The 19765-nt window shown below is 42.8% G+C and overlaps 1 protein-coding gene across 1 annotated transcript in view; it reads right to left on the reverse strand.

Moving 5' to 3' along the window:
* Window positions 1-5855: 5855 nt before the first annotated feature.
* Window positions 5856-19765, reverse strand: part of ANKRD11 (ankyrin repeat domain 11) — a 202379-nt gene continuing 188469 nt past the window's right edge. The window contains exons 10-11 of the mRNA XM_030204606.1: window positions 11068-11160; window positions 5856-10375 (exon numbers count right to left, since the gene is read on the reverse strand). Of these exons, the coding sequence (XP_030060466.1) occupies window positions 10190-10375; window positions 11068-11160 (279 nt within the window). The 3' untranslated portion in view covers window positions 5856-10189. The remainder of the gene's footprint in view (window positions 10376-11067; window positions 11161-19765) is intronic.

Raw genomic sequence — 19765 nt, forward strand, 5'->3', positions numbered from 1 at the left:
AGCTCCAGGAGTCGAATAGTCATCTGCATGGACTGTAGAGCTCCTGCCTCGGATGTGTTCTTCACCAGCCAATCGTCGAGATAAGGGAACACGTGCACTCCAAGTCTGCGGAGCGCTGCTGCTACCACAGCCAGGCACTTCGTGAACACCCTGGGCGCAGAGGCGAGCCCAAAGGGTAGCACACAGTACTGGAAGTGCCGGGTTCCCAGACGAAATCGGAGATACTGTCTGTGAGCTGGCAGTATCAGAATATGCGTGTAAGCATCCTTTAAGTCCAGAGAGCATAGCCAATCTTTTTCCTGAATCATGGGAAGAAGGGTGCCCAGGGAAAGCATCCTGGACTTTTCCTTGACCAGATATTTGTTCAGGGCCCTTAGGTCTAGGATGGGACGCATCCCCCGTTTTCTTTTCCACAAGGAAGTACCTGGAATAGAATCCCAGCCCATCCTGCTCCGGTGGCACGGGCTCGACCGCATTGGCGCTGAGAAGGGCGGAAGAGTTCCTCTGCAAGTACATGCTTGTGCTGGAAGCTGAAAGACTGAGCTCCTGGTGGGCAATTTGGAGGCATGGAGGCCAAATTGAGGGCGTATCCTTGCAGGACTATTTGAAGAACCCAACGGTCGGAGGTTATAAGAGGCCACACCTTTGGTGAAAAACTTTCAACCTCCCCCCGACCAGCAGGTCGTCCGGCACGGACACTTTGATATCGGCTATGCTCTGCTGGAGCCAGTCAAAAGCTTGCCCCCTGCTTTTGCTGGGGAGCTGTGGGGCCTTGCTGAGGCGCACGCTGCTGACGAGAGCGAGCGCGCTGAGGCTTAGCCTGGGCCGCAGACTGTCGAGAGGGAGGATTGTACCTACGCTTACCAGAAGAGTAGGGAACAGCCCTCCTTCCCCCATAAAAACGTCTACCTGATGAGGTAGATGCTGAAGGCTGCCGGCGGGAGAAGTTGTCGAAAGCGTTATCCCGCTGGTGGAGCTGTTCTACCACCTGTTCGACTTTTTCCCCAAAAATGTTATCTGCTCGGCAAGGGGAGTCCGCAATCCGCTGCTAGATCCTATTCTCCAGGTCGGAGGCACACAGCCATGAGAGTCTGCGCCTCACCACACCTTGAGCATAGGCCCTGGACGCAACATCAAAGGTATCAAATACCCCTCTGGCCAGGAATTTCCTACAAGCCTTCAGTTGCCTGACCACCTCCTGAAATGGCTTGGCTTGCTCCGAAGGGAGCTGGTCCACCAAGTCCGCCAGCTTCCGCACATTATTCCGCATGTGGATGCTCGTGTAGCGCTGGTATGATTGAATCTTGGCCACAAGCATGGAAGAATGATAGGCCTTCCTCCCAAAGGAGTCTAAGGTTCTGGAGTCCTTGCCCGGGGGCGCCGAAGCATGTTCCCTAGAACTCTTAGCCTTCTTCAGGGCCAGATCCACCACACCAGAGTCGTGAGGCAACTGAGTGCGCATCAGCTCTGGGTGCCCCATGGATCCGATACTGGGATTCTATCTTCTTGGGAATGTGGGGATTAGTTAGTGGCTTGGTCCAGTTCACCAGCAATGTCTTTTTCAGGACATGATGCATGGGTACTGTGGACGCTTCCCTTAGGTGGAGAAGGATAGTCCAAGAGCTCAAACATCTAAGCCCTTGGCTCATCCTCCACGACCACCGGGAAGGGGATGGCCGTAGACATCTCCCAGACAAAGGCCGAGAAAGACAGACTCTCGGGAGGAGAAAGCTGACTTTCAGGGGAGGGAGTGGGATCAGAAGGAAGGCCATCAGACTCCTCGTCAGAGAAATATCTGATGTCTTCCTCTGCCTCCCACGAGGCCTCGTCATCGGTATCAGACACAAGTTCACGAACCTGTGTCTGAAGCCGCACCCGTCTCGATTCCGTGGAAACACGGCCATGGTGGGAGCGTCGAGAGGTGGACTCCAAGCCGTACCAGGGACCTCACCCCGGGCAAAGAGCCAGCTGTCGCCTCACTCGACGGCACCGGTGGCGCAGGCACCCCCGGTACCGGAGAAGGGCGCAACAGCTCTTCCAGGATGCCAGGAAGAACGGCCCAGAGACTCTCGTGCAGAGCGGCTGTGGAGAAAGACTGAGAAGCCGGTGCAGGCGTCGAGGTCAGAACCTGTTCCGGGCACGAAGGCGGTACTGGGCTGTCCGGGGTAGAGCGCACAGACACCTCCTGGATGGAGGGTGAGCGGTCCTCCCGGTGCCGATGCCTGCTGGGTGCCGAATCCCTCGGCGACCCAGAGCTCCCGGTACCAAGTCGGGAAGGTGACTGGTGACAATGCTTCTTTGACTTCTTCGAGCGAAGCATGTCACCAGAGCTCCCCAGTACCGATGAGGAGGACGTTGAATCCAGACGTCGCTTCCTCGGGGCCGGGGCCGAAGAAGGTCGAACCCGGGGGAGCTGTACCGCAGGAGCCCTCAGGGCAGGAGGAGACCTACCCGAAGGCTCACCGCCACCATCAGGGGAATGGACAGCCCTCACCTGCACTCCAGACGAACCACCACCGTCCGACATCAACACCAGCGGGGGTCCCGGTACCACCGACGTCGACGCACTCTTTCGAAGTCTCAGTACCGACGATGCAAGAGGAGGACGCCTCGGTACCGTCGACGCCGATGCGATCCCCGAAGACTTCGGTGCTGCCGACGCCGATGCACCCGACGAATCCCGAGATGTTGTTGCTGTTGAAGCGCCGGAGAACAGAACGTTCCACTGGGCTAATCTCACTACCCGAGTCCTCTTTTGCAAAAGAGCACAAAGACTACAGGCCTGCGGGCAGTGCTGAGCCCCGAGACACTGAAGACACGAAGCGTGCCTATCAGTGAGCGAGATTATCCGGGCACACTGGGTGCACTTCTTGAAGCCGCTGGAAGGCTTCGATGACATGGGTGGAAAAATCGCGCCGGCGAAATCAAAATTCGCGATGATGACAATAGGCACCGAGAAAAAAGGGAGAAAAAACCCGTACGGGCGGCCAAACAAGGCCGCTCCCGAAAGTGAAAGGAAACTTACGCTGGGAAAAAACTAGAAATACGGGAAAAAGGGGAACCTTCCTCTCTTTTTTTTTTTAAACAAACACAGAAAATAGAAACACGGAAGACGCGCGAGGTCTTCTGAGGGGCACGAAACAACGGCAAAACACGACCGTCCCGAGCGCGGACAAAAGAAGACTGACGAACACTAGCTGGTTTGGTCGGAAAGATGGTTGCGCATGGGTGCACGAGGGCTAGCAAAAGTCTTTGCTAGTGAAGATTCCGATTGGAGGGGATGCCGTGGACGTCACCCATCAGTGAGAACAAGCAGCCTGCTTGTCCTCGGAGAATGAAAGGTATCCATGATCTATCTACTTCTTTCCAGTTCCATAGATGGGACTTTGCAATCTGCATCTGGCAGGCTGAACTTTCCCAGCAACAGACCTCTCATTTCATTCACAACTTTTGGATACCTACAAAAATGACAGCACCCCCATGTCATTTTTTCTTGGAATACTTCCAGCCTAAAATGTCTTTTTCTCTTGAAATGTCTCAAGACTAAAATGTAACAATATACCTGATGTAAGTCGCGCTGAACTCAGTATGGAAATGCTTGTGACCAATAAGAAATAAAGTACAGCCAGATCTTTGTGAAGCTTCTATATTTGTGTCGGAGGTCTGGTCTGTTGACGACACCCATGTGGATAGAGGTTCCATCTTCTCTTTTCAAGGTGATCCATATTACTTCTTCCTTTCCCCCAGGCCCCCTGCATTTCAGTTGCTTTAATATTGTTTCTCATATACAGAGCTAATCTTCCAGGTTTTCTTTTTCACACTGCAAAGCAAATAAAGGAGTGATAAAATACATTTTACCACAGCCAAAAGAGGAGGAGGGAGGTAAGCAAGAGGGGGGTGGGGGGGAGGAGAGAGATGAGACTCAGTGAACTCTAATTGAACACCAGAAAATGTATCAAAACTGGCTCCTCCGTGCTTAGTTTTCAGCATCAAAGAAGACATCCTTGTCCAGACTTCAGCTGCCCCTAAACTACTACTACTACTATTAAACACTTCTATAGTGCTACTAGATTTACGCAGTGCTGTACAAATTAACATGAAAAAACAGTCCCTGCTCAACAGAGCTTACAATCTAAATTGGACAGACGAACAGACAGCTAGGAGTGGGGAAATTGCAGTGGTAGGGGTGATAAGTGAGGGTGTTGAGTAAGAGAGTCATGGTTAGGAGTCGAAAGCAGTAGCAAAGAGGTGGGCTTTAAGCCTAGACTTGAAGACAGCCAGAGACTGAGCCTGACGTACTGGCTCAGGGAGTCTATTCCAGGCATAGGGAGCAGCGAGATAGAAGGAACGGAGCCGGGAGTTAGCAGTGGGGGATAAGGGGGACGACAGGAGACATTTACCCAGCGAATGGAGTTCACGGGGGGGGGGGGGGGGAGTGTAGGGAGAGATGAGAGCGGAAAGGTACTGAGGAGCTGCGGAGTGGATGCACTTGTAGGTCCAAAAGGAGAAGTTTGAACTGTATGCGGAAGCGGATAGGGAGCCAGTGAAGCAACTTGAGGAGTAAAAACCGAGCAAAGGGATAGGGGGATACAGAGGAAAGGATATGGAGGTCCAATAAACCACCAAAGCTTTTTCCTCACACCCCAGCTCTTTTCCTTCATGATTAGTGGGAAAGAAGGTGGTAGCAGGAACTCACAGACTTCTGAATTATACCTCTGTACCAGACAAACTTCTTCAAATCCAACGTTTTAGAAAGAAACCCCAACCCCCACGCTCAATGAAACACAGCTGACAATTGGGCTCAGAACTATCTCAGTCAACGGTCCAGAAGCTGAACGGTGTTGTCTGCAACCATCCGATAGAGACAGAGAAAATACTGAGCATTCTAAGGTACACAGTACTGTTAAGGGGCGAATCACACAGAACTATTTTGTTTCTGTCTCCATCCATTGGTTCTGACTGATTTAGTTTGGGTGCTAAGGAATAAATGTTTTCTGTTTTTCAGCAATGGTTTACAGGTAGTGTAAGACGACTAGAACTGGATGCCTGTAGAGTCTGATCACTGACCCACCAGACGAAGCGGATATCAATAACTTTTGCAGAACCCAGTTCCATTGTCTGAAGAATCAGAAGAGTGGCCAGGTGATTACAGCAATGGGCTCAGAGCTAGAAAAGTCAGAGTTTGAATCCTGCTTCAGCCACTGATGTTCCTTGTGCGCCCTTAGGCAAGTCACTTAACTTTATATTGTCTCAAATACAAACTTAGCTAGCATGCCCTCTGAGGCAGGGGACTATATCTGAAATTAGGTGCCTTAAGAATGGATTTGAAAAGGTGACTAATCAAATCTTAAATTTGAATATATGTTGGTTGATACTTATGATACAAGTAAGGAATGTGCTACATTTTATTTGGATTTTGCTCACAGTTTTTCCAGTAGTAGCTCAAGATGAGTTACATTCAGGTACACTGGGTATTTCCCTGTCCCAGGAGGACTCACAATCTAAGTTTGTAGCTGAGGCAATGGAGGGTTAAGTGACTTGCAAGGAGCAGAAGTGGGATTTGAACCAGCCCACCTCTGGATATCAAGACCCTAGGCCACTCCTCCATTCCATTTATTGTCTTGGTTGCTCCAGCACAGAGAATGTATTTGCTCTCTGCTAGCTTGATAGCTCAGGGAAACCTGGGACTGATCTGAAAGGGCTTTAACATATTTACAGTAGGTCTTGGTTACTTTCTTGCTGGACCTCTTTATAACCTAAAGATTCAGAGGAGTATAACCTTCCAAGATGAAAAGTATCCAAATTCAAGATTCTCCCAAACCCACAGATTCCAAAAAGCATTTTTTTCCTTTTTTTTAAATTTATTTACAAACTTTATCTCTGAGGGACAACAGCTTCGCTGGTGTTTCTCTGTACATGCAATTTGTAGAAAATAACATTTTTTTTTCTGTGTGTCTGGTTTTCTGCAGAAGCTGTACAGGTAAATAACAGTTCTGCAGCGGCACTGCCCAACAATATGTACACAGACTAGAAGTGTAAAAAAAACAATTACATTGTTACATTACTCACAACGCAATCTCGCCGCTGGCTTACCCCACAGTCTACGCAAGTGGACTATTACAAATAGAAGAGTGGGAAGTTCTGACCTGTGCCATATTTACATTTATTTACATTACAAGGGAAATTTACATTGAGATTTCAATCCACATACCACAGGTGTCAAAGATAATAAATAGGCTACTTTCAATATTGTTTCTTTAAGCTGTTGATTAAAAGGTCTCCATGCTAATACAGGTTAATTTGTGGTTAATTAAACAAAAAAGTGAAATAAAAAGGCAGAATTTGAAAGTGTTACTTGTTGCCATATTGTATTTTAATTTGAATAAACTGCCACGCTTTCACCTCAAGCACAAAAATTGAAAAACACCCATCTCCACTTCTCTGTGTGAAACCTGAGGCTGCACTTTTAGGTGAAACCTGTGCAGAAAGTTAGCCCCTGTGATGTCAGAATTTACCAGACCTCAAGTGATAAGGTACCCTAAAATAAAACTCCCTAGTACAATCCAACTTATTCTTGATCTAGCCACGTGAATTTCTTCATTTGCAACAGAAGGACAAGGCATCACAGCGCAGCAAGTACTCCGAAAGTAAAACAGATCTGTGGCCGTCCTGGCATCAGAAAATCAGATGTACAGGTCATGGCCACTGGGGACCTAAGTGAAAGTTCGTAGCCTGAATGTAGTTCTGAAATCATTCTGGCTGTTATTCCAAGGATTCTCAACATGTGACAACAAAAATCCAAAAGCTAACCAGTAAGAACAAAACTCCATCCAACTGCCACAGGAGGAGAATTGTAACCTAGACTGGTAACTCAAGATTCCCAGAGGGACTCTGTCCATAAAACGATGTTCTGAATAGATGCAGTCATGTAAGTAGTTACCAAGTATTTCCCCTAAACTGTCTCCTGAGGAACAGCATTTCTATAATCAGAGCTCAAGACAATGCTAGAAGACCACCACATAGCAGGGAGGAAAACACACAGATGTTTTATGTCTCAGTATTCTGTCCCAGAAACGATGGGGCAAACTTGCTTTTTCTAACATTTAAACAGATATTAAGTCCTCTCCTTAGCCTACCTTCAAGTGATAAACAAAACTCAAATGCTGACTCCACAGGAAAAGCAGGTTCTTTTTTTTTTTTTTTTGCGCAAACTAAAGGTCTGCACAGCCCTATTAATGATTACTCCAAATTAAACGCTATGAATCAGACTGCTAAAATGTCAGCCAATCAAAAAGCAGAAGAACTGTACCAGACAGTAACACTGCAGCCAATTACAACACAGAACTATAAGGACGATACAAATGATTGGCTAAAACCTTGCTGTATTCCAGCTCAATCAAAATACAATATTTCTGCAACACAATGTGAGTCACTGCCACAGTGCTAAAGCAGAGTATTTTAGTGTAAATTGCAAGCCTCCTGTTCTCTGCAACACTGAAAACCTAAATCTTGATTTGGAATACCAGAAAAGCAACTCACCAGCAAGCATCACCAGTGAGGCATGCTGAATATTTTCTAAGCTGGACATTAAGAGAACTCTTCCAAGAAAGAATTCCTGTTTTTAAGTCTGAGTTGCTGCTGCATGAATCTATACATCAAGGCACTAATAAGTCAAAGACTGGGAGCTTTGCATGCCCTGCAGTAATACAATATTCCCACGAGGGGAAAAACAGGGCCTGACAGTTCTCATCAGGAAGAATCCTTGCAGGTGACCACCAAAGGCACACAAGGTTTTTAACTGATCATGTAATCACATCTACATATAATCCAAATAGCACTCCCTAATACATCTGAAGGAGAGTGTTTCTGTTCAGAGCTAACTTTCCTGCTACACAACAGGGTATCAATCAGTAACCTGAAACATCTGAAGAAAGGATGTCTGGTACTCTTAGGAGACAGCTAGTCCTACTCCCAGAATGTAAAATTAACTGATGAATGCCTTTCTTTACTATTAACAATACTACTCAATACATAAATACTGTTTGGTGTTTTAAAATGTGTGGTGTAACTGCAGGCAAAGTAGACTGCAAAAAGTCAGCAGTGGCTGCACTGAAACTCATAAGCTGGTTTCTCAGTGGACTCTGGTTATTATGGCTACACATACACACACGCACACCGCAAAGCCGAGTCCAGGGGAGCTGCAGAGTATGTTTCCACTCTTCATTTTGTCCTCTGCCTGCCTACAATCAGCCAGCTGTTTACCTTCAGTCATAATCCTCCTTAGTTCACTTCTGAAGTTTGTCCAGGAATGATTGCCCTAAGGAACAACTCAACAAAGCCAGGGAATTAACCACCTGCATTTGGCTTCCACAGGTCATTCTTGCTATCATGAACAAAAATATTTCTTCTTATATTTTTATAAAGAAAGATGAAGAGTGAGGGAATATTAGAATTCTGTGACACCAGTCATCTACTCCACTCAGTCAAGTCAATGTTACCACCAAATCATTCAAAAGATTGCTACTAAACCTTTTTTTTTTTTAATAGATGCGTTTAACAAACGGAACTGCCAGGCATGACATTAGCACACCAGTCACTACCTTGTGCCAGTGCTACCCTTCTTTGAGAGTTTACCAGGGCAGAGCTGCTACCACATTCTTTCCTGTGTCTCTGGCTTTTATTCCACATTGGCTGTGAAAGTGAAAGAATGCATCATAGGACAAATGTCCATCCATTTGTCATAAAGAACCTATTTTGAAAGTCTGTGTACTACAAAAAGAAGGCCGTACACCTTTCCAAACTTGTTCACCCCCCTAGCAGTCCCACAAGTACACATTACCTCAAGTTTCACTGCAGGAAGGTCGATGAACCCCCAAACACTACTTCTTGGGGGTTTGGTGCCTGAGTGACAGCTTTCACTACTATACGGAAACCCATGGAGGATTGGAAGCTAGGGAATATTGTGGGAAATGTCTAGCTTAAGGTCCAATTTGGTGACTAACCTGCGATTTCTTCCCAGATCTGAGGAGACCTGCTTTTATTAAATACTGAACAATGCACAAGGTTTGGCCCTTTGGATTCCCTCCCTCATCCCACCCTTCTGGGAAAAGACATTGTCCTGCCTAAGGTGAAATATACATTATAAAGGTCATATTAATTTATTTATTCCTTTACACAGAACCGAGGTTGATGTTACCATACATAAGTTATTTACAACTGTGCAGTAATGTCTGGCAAAATAAATTATCTAGAGGGCAGCAAAAGTACATTGGTTAATGTATAGAAAAACTGTACAGCATTTACGGCTAATTTTTTTTTCTTTATCTATGATTATTGGCTCTGTAGTGTTTCAAGTTACGTCCTCAGAAAGAGAAACCAAATGCCCAAGATTAAAACAAATAATAATCCATATTGATTTATACTCCTGCAGGTTCTTGCTTCAGGCCACTTGTTTGTCCTCAAACTGTTCTGCAGCTATTTGGTGCAAGGCAGTGTCGAAATTACCTGGACTTAACAGAACTGGAGGCCATCTCTGGGGTTAAAAAGAAAATCAGCTGATCAACAGTGCCCAAATGTCTCCATGTCCATTGTTAGCCTTTAGTGGCCACATTCAATTGACCATGAGGATGGAACTAGAAGACTAAATCTGCTTTTAAATCTATCCCTTTGTCACAAGGTACTGAGTCTGCAGATGAAACATAAAATCCCAAAGACCTGGGAAGGAAAAGGAACATAAAAGCCTTGCTGTTTCTTCTAAGAACGTGAATGGCATGTTTGCTGTTACCATGACACGCACACATCTCACTCTCTGTATGTGTGTCTATATATATACATATATGTGAGCATATGAAAATATATATATATATATATATATATGCAGACAGTATCCATGATCCCGTTCCTTATGCCTGTTTGCCTCGCACTGGCTGCTGTATGCAGGCCTGTCCTGACACAGCGACCGCCGACTCCTGCATGCCTGGCCAGTCCGGAAGGCCTGGATGCACTCTGAACAAAGTGCGGTTTCTCATTGTTTTTCCTCTGTTTCTTGAATGTTGACAGATGCTTCCCCGTCTTTAACCAGTGGATTCATCTTCAAGCATTAAGGATGAATGTGAAAACAGAACATTCCTCAGCCAAGGGGTCCTGCCCTTGCCAGATTCAGCTGCAAATACCTCCTCTTCCCTAAGTATCATGCCGGCAAAAGCACAAAGTCATCATTGACGTCCACCATTGGCACATAAAAGGATGGCACCTCGCTCACACAAAATGTTTTGTGTCCCGTTGGGTCAAGCTCCTGCATTTTCAGCTGCCACTCCATCCTTTGCACTGCATTCAGGGCAGCTGCTTCATGCTGCTGTCGCATTAGAAGACATGTCTGCAGCAGAAAATACAAAGCAAGCAAGGAAGTCAAACTTTGAAGTTCAATCGGCAATAGTAAGACTCTTCACGCTACTAAACACTTTTAGAAGCACTAACTAAGGTATGTGTAGAGGGGTCCTGCTGGAGGGCAAAAGCATGGCCAACGTTATGGATGTGTAACCAGGACAACTGAAGAGGTGAGTTCCAAAACCCGTTGTTTCCAAAAATGAGTTCATACTGGAAACAGATTGCCTTTATAGATACCCATAAGATGTGTGAAATTTGCTCTAAAAGACATTTATAAAGTATATGATACTCAGTGAAAAGATTTTCTTATATTGGATTCTTGAAAATAAAAAACTTGCATTTATCTGGAAGATGGATTTTAGTATCAACAGATTTTGGAACTCAACGCTTCAATTGTCTTGAGCCTTCCATGACATCAGAGGCTCCAAACCTTCTGAAAACTGAAGGCAGAACAGCCTGCTAGAGGGTTTTGGGGCACATTCTCAAAATGTCTGTATTGGGCCCTATCACATCTCACACTAGCCCTGGGCAGAACAGAGGCACATGTGGGATATACAGACTATGTATATTATTACTTTCATAATATTTAGACAGCAAAAAAGAAAAGAAAAAAAACCACCACCACCACCAAAAAAAAAAAAGAGTGGGTGGACGATGTGAGAGAGGTAAAACTATTCTAACCTTCATTCTGTCATACTTGTCATCCACATCTTGCAGCCATGAAATAAACTGACGAGCATTAAAACGATCTCTGACCGATTTATTTTCGTCTCCCTGCAAAGCAGAAAAAATTAAGATGTGATCAAGCAAAGTATTTAAATATATTTCTTTAAAAACCTTGTATTCTAGGACCAGATCAATGACCCCATGGCAATACCCTGAAAAGGAAGGACTGGGGATTTGATATACCGCCTTTCTGTGTTACAATCAAAGCAGTTTACAATTATTATATGCAGGTGGATGGTACTTTGCACTGTTTTCTTTTGACTTGGTCTCATTCTCTTTTCTATCCTAATGGAATTCTTTTCGCTACTGTTGGGCTAGAAGGGTTAGTTCAACAAACACACATAGCCCACGGTAGTTACCCTGGATGCACTTTGGGAGGCCATAGCAGACTTGGCCAAAGTGAATGAGCTGTTCCAAGAACTAACTTTAGTACAATTCCAGCTGAAAAGAAATCAACTGAATTAGAAAAGTTGACTACTTGAGTGGTCAATTCACAGAAGGATAAAGAAGCTCCAAAACTTGTTCAAATTGCACTGATTAAAGACTTGACTAACAGGAAAAATCAAGATCTTATAGAAAATGACTAAAGCAGGGAATCTGCGTATTTTGATTTTTCCTCACTCTATTTCCCCTCGAGATATGTTTCATAAATATTTGATGGCGATTTCAGAGTCTAATTTGCTGTATTGCTCTAAAGTTTATTACTTGTCATTTTCAGTTGCAAGATACAGCAGAACAATCCCTGGATTTGGGGGAATCTAACAGATTATTTTTTTGGAGACTATGTAGGACTCTACATTAATGGTTTCTTAGTTTTATCTACTGATAGGACCTTGCTATTAAGAACTTACTTTAAAGGAAGGGGAGAGACGTTAAGAGTCAGAACTCTCTCTTTCCTCGATTGTACGCTTTTAAACTGAGTGGGATATTATATAGGGTGTATTATAATTTTGAATGTTGCCTGCTTTACTATTGTGCACAACACATGTTTACAGCTTTGGCCTTTATTTTCATGACAATTAAGAAAGGCTGGGGAGGGATGGGGGGGGGGGGGGGGGGGGGGGGATAAAATGCAAAAGTTGATGACTCTTCCTTTGTAGAGTGTTTTCTGATGAATTTTTGGCTATGTGTGTAATTGTCCGCTACTGTTGACTGTTAAGTGTTCCTTGTTTTTTCGGTTCTTGGATAAGTCATCAATAAAAAAATTATTAAACATAAGAACTTACTTTCAACATTGTAAAAACTATTTTATATTAGAAAAATATGGATTTTTTTCTTGATCATTTATTTATTAAATTTGCTATATCACTATGTTGCAAACAAATTAAAGCACTTTACACTAAAAACAAAATTCAATTAAATAAAAACAGAAAGGAACACTAATTTATGACAGGAAAGAACTACTGATCACTCACACAAGACAAAAGAGAGAATACATATAATTACATATAAATTAGAATACATAAATTACCATCAATGAAATCATCCAGCATTCCTGGTCTCTCGTCGCAAAATCAACCAAAACATACAAAAAAAAAAAAGCCTGTTGAAAAAGGTGAGTTTTCAAAAGAGCATGGAAAGAATTGTAAGATATTTCAAGACGAAGCTGCTGTGGTAGGGAATTCCAAAGTGCTGGGAACAAGAAATAAAATGCACTTGATCTAGTAGGTTTCCATCTCACTTTAGATGGGTGGGGGAGAAACAGTCTATTGTCATTTAAAGAACGTAGAATACAAGAAGGTGTATAAGGGATCACCAAAGAAGAAAGATTTATTTATTTGCTGCATTTGTATCCCACATTTTCCCACCTATTTGCAGGCTCAATGTGGCATTACATTATGCCGCAATGGTGATCACCATTAACGGAATGATAAATACAAAAGGTGTTACAATCAAGGAACATGAAAATATCGCATAGATTAGATATGATAATAAACATCAAATGAATTGGGAGAAATAGGTAAATGATTCATAACAGATACAATAAGAATAGAATAGGACATGATAGATAAGCAGGAGAACCACTGTGAAAAACCTTATGGGTTAGTGTATGAATTTTGAACTTGATCCTAAACTCAATAGGTAACCAGTGAAGATGTGGGAGAAGAGGTGATGTTTTCAGAGAAAATGCAAAAGAAATAGAAGCAGTTTCTGTTGCTATGCCCAGGGGTTCTTCAATTCAGAGGGTTGTTTTTTTTCTTAAATATCCCTGTTCCCTCCCAATTTTCAGCCTTTGTGGCCACTAAGAAGTTGGGGCGAGGGGAAGTGTTTGGTGATAGCTCGGTTCAGCAACTTAAAATATTCTTTTATTTTAGACAGAATGTTAGCTTGAATTGATGCTTTGTACTTTTTTTTTTAATTTAGATTTTCCTTACTTATTCTCCTTTTGAAACTTCAGAAGTCTCTTAATCTGGTGGACTATAGAGAAAATTGAGGATTATATTTTTCTACGTATATTAGTTACCTAGTTTATATTTAGCTACCTGAGCTCCATTTCTATACAAGTGTTTCTTTGCTTGATGTATTATTTTGAAACTGCACAGATAAAAAAAAAATTTAAAAAGGGAAATCTTGACACATCATTTATTAGATTTTTTTGAAAGTGTAAACGAATGTACATAAAGGTAAGCTGGTCGATACAGTAGGACTAACTGGACAAAGGTGGTGTGCCCCAAAAGGTCTGTACTGGGACCAGTGCTGTTTAACATATTCATAAATGATCTGGAGAAAAAGCAATGAGTGAGATGATCAAATTTGTAAATGACAAAAATAGTCAGTCATTGTAACAGCAAAGGAGACTAAGAGACTGCACATCTAAATGGCAGATAACATTTAACATGGACAGGGGAGAAAAGAAGGTAGGAGTTATGGGGGGAAGGGAAACTTGATTCGTTTTTTTCTCTATTTTGCTGTATTTGCAATTGTAACTTTAGTATGATTATTAAGAGCTTGAATTGCAATACAAAAATATTTGCCTTAAAATTTAATGTGGACATGGAAAATGGTGCTCATAGGAAAAATAACCTCAACTATAGGTACAAAATGCTGGGTTCCAAGTTAGGAGTTACCACCCAAGAGAAGATCTTAGATTTACCAAAGAACAGTCTGGCTGCGGTGTTTTGAACTGTCTGGAGCTTCTTTAGAATATAGTGTGTACAACCAGCGAAAGTGCCTCTGCATTAGACTCAGCTTCATTGTGGTTTTTGCCTCACTGTTTTATCCTGCTCTGGAACTTAATCAAGATCTTAGGCAAGCAGAGTGCCAATGGCATCACAGTTGTGATCTGGGTAATAATCAAACGTATACATGATTACTAAATCGATACCATGTAATAGAACAGTTTGCAAAATAGGATTTTTTAACCAGGTCATGTTCACTCAGCTCTAAATTCACCTCACAAATTATTTTGGGTCATGAAAGAACTATCATGCCTGCTTTAAACATGAAGGTGTGTAGCAGGTTATAGAAATATGAAATGCTGTTCAAGGGAGTGTGATAGTCCATGTTGTTGAATCAGCGCCTGCTGGGAAAATGGGTCCAAATTTATTTATTTTGCTGCATTTGTATCCCACATTTTCCCACCTCTTTGCAGGCTCAATGTGGCTTACATTATGCCGTAATGACAACGGGATGAGAAGAACAGAGTATTGTTTCAATTAAGGTACATAAGATATCAAGAAAATTGGTAGTAAAGAAATGATTAATACATATCAGACATGCAAAATGTGGGATAAAGTATAGCGTTAAATAATAACACTATGATTAAAGTAACCAAATTAAACATAGTAAACATAGTAGATGATGGCAGAAAAAGACCTGCACGATCCATCCAGTCTGCCCAAGAAGATAAATTCATATGTGCTACTTTTTTATTTGTACTGTCCTCTTCAGTGCACAGACAGTATAAGTCTGGCCAGCACTATCCCCGCCTCCCACCACCGGCTCTGGCACAGACCGTATAAGTCTGCCCAGCACTAGTCCCGCCTCCCAACCACCAGCTCTGCCACCCATTCTAGGCTAAGCTCCTGAGGATCCCTTCCTTCTGCACAGGATTCCTTTATGTTTATCCCACGCATGTTTGAATTCCGTTACCGTTTTCATCTCCACCACCTCCCGCGGGAGGGCATTCCAAGCATCCACCACCCTCTCAGTGAAAAAATACTTCTTCTTGAGTCTGCCCCCCTTCAATCTCATTTCATGCCCTCTTGTTCTACCGCCTTCCCATCTCCGGAAAAGGTTTGTTTGCGGATTAATACCTTTCAAATATTTGAACATCTGTATCATATCACCCCTGTTTCTTCTTTCCTCCAGGGTATACATGTTCAGGTCCGCAAGTCTCTCCTCATACGTCTTGTAACGCAAATCCCATACCATCCTCGTAGCATTTCTTTGCACCGCTTCAATTCTTTTTACATCCTTAGCAAGATACGGCCTCCAAAACTGAACACAATACTCCAGGTGGGGCCTCACCAACGACTTGTACAGGGGCATCAACACCTCTTTTCTTCTGCTGGTCACACCTCTCTCTATACAGCCTAGTAACTTTCTAGCTACGGCCACCGCCTTTTCACACTGTTTCATCGCCTTCAGATCCTCAGATACTATGACTCCAAGATCCCTCTCTCCGCCCGTACCTAGCAGACTCTCACCGCCTAACACATACGTCTCCCGTGGATTTCTACTCCCTAAGTGCATCACTTTGCATTTCTTCGCATTGAATTTTAATTGCCAAACCTTAGACCATTCTTCTAGCTTTTTCAGATCCTTTTTCATGTTTTCCACTCTCTCCGGGGTGTCCACTGTGTTACAAATCTTAGTATCATCCGCAAATAGGCAAACTTTACCTTCTAACCCTTCGGCAATGTCACTCACAAATATACTGAACAGAATCGGCCCCAGTACCAATCCCTGAGGCACTCCACTACTCACCTTTCCCTCCTCCGAACGAACTCCATTCACCACCACCCTCTGGCGCCTGTCCGTCAACCAGTTCCTAATCCAGCTCACCACTTTGGGTCCTATCTTCAGCCCATCCAGTTTATTTAAAAGCCTCCTGTGGGGAACCGAGTCAAAAGCCTTGCTGAAATCTAAGTAGATTATGTCTATAGCACGTCCACGGTTCAATTCTCCGGTCACCCAATCAAAGAATTCAATGAGATTCATTTGGCACGATTTCCCTTTGGTAAAACCATGTTGTCTCAGATCTTGCAACTCATTTTCTTCCAGGAAATTCACTATCCTTTCCTTCAGCATCGCTTCCATTACTTTTCCAATAATCGAAGTGAGGCTTACCGGCTTGTAGTTTCCAGCTTCTTCCCTATCACCACTTTTGTGAAGAGGGACCACCTCTGCCGTTCTCCAATCCCTCGGAACCTCTCCCATTTCTAAGGATTTATTAAACAAATCTTTAAGAGGACCCGCCAGAACCTCTCTGAGCTCCCTCAATATCCTGGGATGGATCCCATCCGGTCCCATGGCTTTGTCCACCTTTAGTTTTTCTAGCTGTTGATACACACTCTCTTCCGTGAACGGTGCTATATCCACTCCATTCTCAAATGAACTTTTGCCAGTCCATCGTGGTCCTTCTCCCGGATTTTCTTCAGTAAAAACAGAACAAAAGTATCTATTTAGCAAATTTGCCTTTTCTTCATCATTATCTACATAGCAGTTTGCAGTATCTTTTAGTCTCACAATTCCCTTTTTAGTCATTCTCCTTTCACTAATATACCTGAAGAAATTTTTGTCACCCCTCCTTACCTTTCTAGCAATTTGTTCTTCCGCTTTCGCCAGACGTACCTCTCTCTTGGCTTCTTTCAGTTTCCTCCGGTATTCCTCCCCGTGTTCCTTGTCTTGAGTTTTTTTGTATTTCTGGTAACCAAATTAGGAGTTCAATGTTGATTAATTCTAAATGTATCAAATTTCTGAAGAAGAGGTGTTGCAGGGGATGTAAGGATTGAAATTGGGTGGATCTGTTCTGGACTACTGCTCACTGACCACATTGCATGGAGTGTTAGACAAAATAGTGCCACGTCTAGCATAAATGGTGAATACTTCTTTACAAACAGGAGCTTATCCTCCCATTTTAAAAAGAGCTGTTGTCCTTCCGATACTGAAATGAAGAGTGAAGAACAAGAATTCAATGGCCAGTTATTGACAGATATCTAATTTGGTCACATTGACAGACTTCTATCAACTGGCATGTTTTCTCTCTGTGCTTGGAGTAATAGACTAAACCCACATAGCCATATGATCACCTGAAGGGAAAGAGGCAATCTATAGGAAACCAAAATCTTACCATTTGCTAAACATGCAGGCGGATCTGCAATGTCTCAAATATCATAACTGATGTGTCTGCATACCACTCTAGATCCAGTCATGATGCCTAAATCAGCTGCTAGGTAAGCTAAGCATCCCACCAACACCCTTACAATCACTAACCAGATACTTCTCTCCCCCACAAGTGAATCTCACCATGGGCTGCAACCTGTCCTGTAAACCTCAGGGACCACCAATTCTGTGACACATCAATCCACATTCCCTGCAGAAGACAAGCTATCGCCTACAGAACTGATTGCTCACCTCCACTGTCAAACCCCAGCAGGCACTTGAAGAGAGGTACAAGACGACATACAGGAAAACCAGGACTGTCATAAAAAGGACACCTGGCATCTTGAAGTCATGATTCAGGTTCTTGGACTGGTCAGGCAACTGTGTGTGTGTGTGTATTGGGGGGAGGGGGGCAGCTCTACACCCCAGCTAAAGTACTTGTAGGATGCCAGACCCAGAGGGACCAATGTTGCCAGACACAGACAGTGATGAGGAGGGGCAAGCTGTGCAACATCAGAACTCTGTCCCATACTTTGTATTATCTCTGTTATACTTTGTACCATACATGTAAGCCGCACTGAACCTGCTATTGAGCGGGAAAGAGCGGGGTATAAATGCCACAAATAAAAAAAATAAATAAAACTTGACACCCCCAAAGTGTGTAGTGGCTGAAAGAAATGAACTCATCCAGACACATTTCTTGTATATAAGTGAATGTTCTGATGTCAAAGTGCGCATATGCATTACTATCCAGAAAGGTCAAAATTCTTGGCATACTACTGCATCTATTGAAAAGACAAGCCTAACCCTCAGTGGTCCATGCCATGATAATGTCATGACTGGACCACTGTAATGCCCATTACACTGGTTAAGTCAAAGAGTTTGTACCAGTTTCAACTAATTCAGAATGCTGTAGTATGACTGATAAAAGGCTGCAAAGTAGCATGATCAAATCAGATCACATCCTTCCTAAAAACTACACTAGCTACCAGTACCTTACAGGGATAAATTTAAAACTCTGATTTTCAAGGTCCTCAGACAAAACAGACCAGAGTACTAAAAAAATTCAAGACAACCCACTATGCGCCTTTGAGACCTCTAAGGTACTCTCAAGGAGTATCACTATCTATACCTTTGTCAAAAGAAATTACACAATGATGATACCCCGCCAGCAAGCCTTCTCAGGATTATCCCCCACCCTCTAGAACTTACTTCCAGAGAGGCTCTAACTTAAGACTACTACTATATTTCAGGAAGCAGGTGAAAGCCTGGCTTTTATTCCAAGCATTTTAATACTTATGGTGACCAACTATCCACTCACTCTGCACCTGAACTAGCTTGCTACACACCCTGTAACATAGACTAGTTCTTATTTCTTATTCAAATGTACATATAGTTTGCTTTCAATTTAGCCATTCATCTATTTAACCCAGTTGAATTTGTGCTACCCATTCTTGTCCCCGTCTATGTATCTCAACTGTACTTGGCCCCTTGGCTGTATAGTAAGATGTTTAATTTATTAGGATTTATCGCCTTTTTGAAGGTATTCACTCAAGGCGATGTACAACAAGAAATAAAGCAAACATAAGCAATAGATAATTAAAGAAATAAAAATATTCAATATAAAGTATGACACAGTATACTATTTACAATGTCAACATAATACGTAATAAAATATTTTAATAGACAGCGTAGGGTATAAGTAAAGATGGAACATACAGATAGATGTGAGAGTAAGAGGAATTAGAAAATAAGGGGACTAATTTAAAGAAATTGAACATGGGGTCAGAGACATGATTAAATATCTCAGCTAGGGTAGGAGTACAAGTTCATTGTATTCTATGAACAGCATTAACATAACATTTACATATTTGAATGTTTTATGGAGTGCTATTACAGGGTTTTATTTGTATTGTGCTGACATCATATAATATGTAATTTGGATGTTCTTCCATGCTATTATGGTATCATTTGTATTGTACTGACATTTATCATACTTCTGCTATATGATTCCTCTACAATGTTGTTAAATGTGTATACTTCTGATACTGTATCATGTTAGTCCTATTACTGGGTTTCAAATTTGCCATCTTCAAGTTTACCTTCTTGATTGTATACATGCTTACATTTGGTCATTTTACTAATGCTATGCTGTTAACAAATTGTAAATGTTATGTTAAACCCTACTTGCTGTACACTAGCTTGGGTGAATCTCTTTGTAAGGCACTTCACATATCCCCATTTTCTCCAGTTGATATGCTTCTTGACTCATTTCAATGTAGATTTTATTTTTAATTTATAGAAGAATTTTATTGAGAATTCAGAC

This window comes from Microcaecilia unicolor, chromosome 5 (genome assembly GCF_901765095.1).
Source record: "Microcaecilia unicolor chromosome 5, aMicUni1.1, whole genome shotgun sequence".
Taxonomy (NCBI): Eukaryota; Metazoa; Chordata; class Amphibia; order Gymnophiona; family Siphonopidae; genus Microcaecilia; species Microcaecilia unicolor.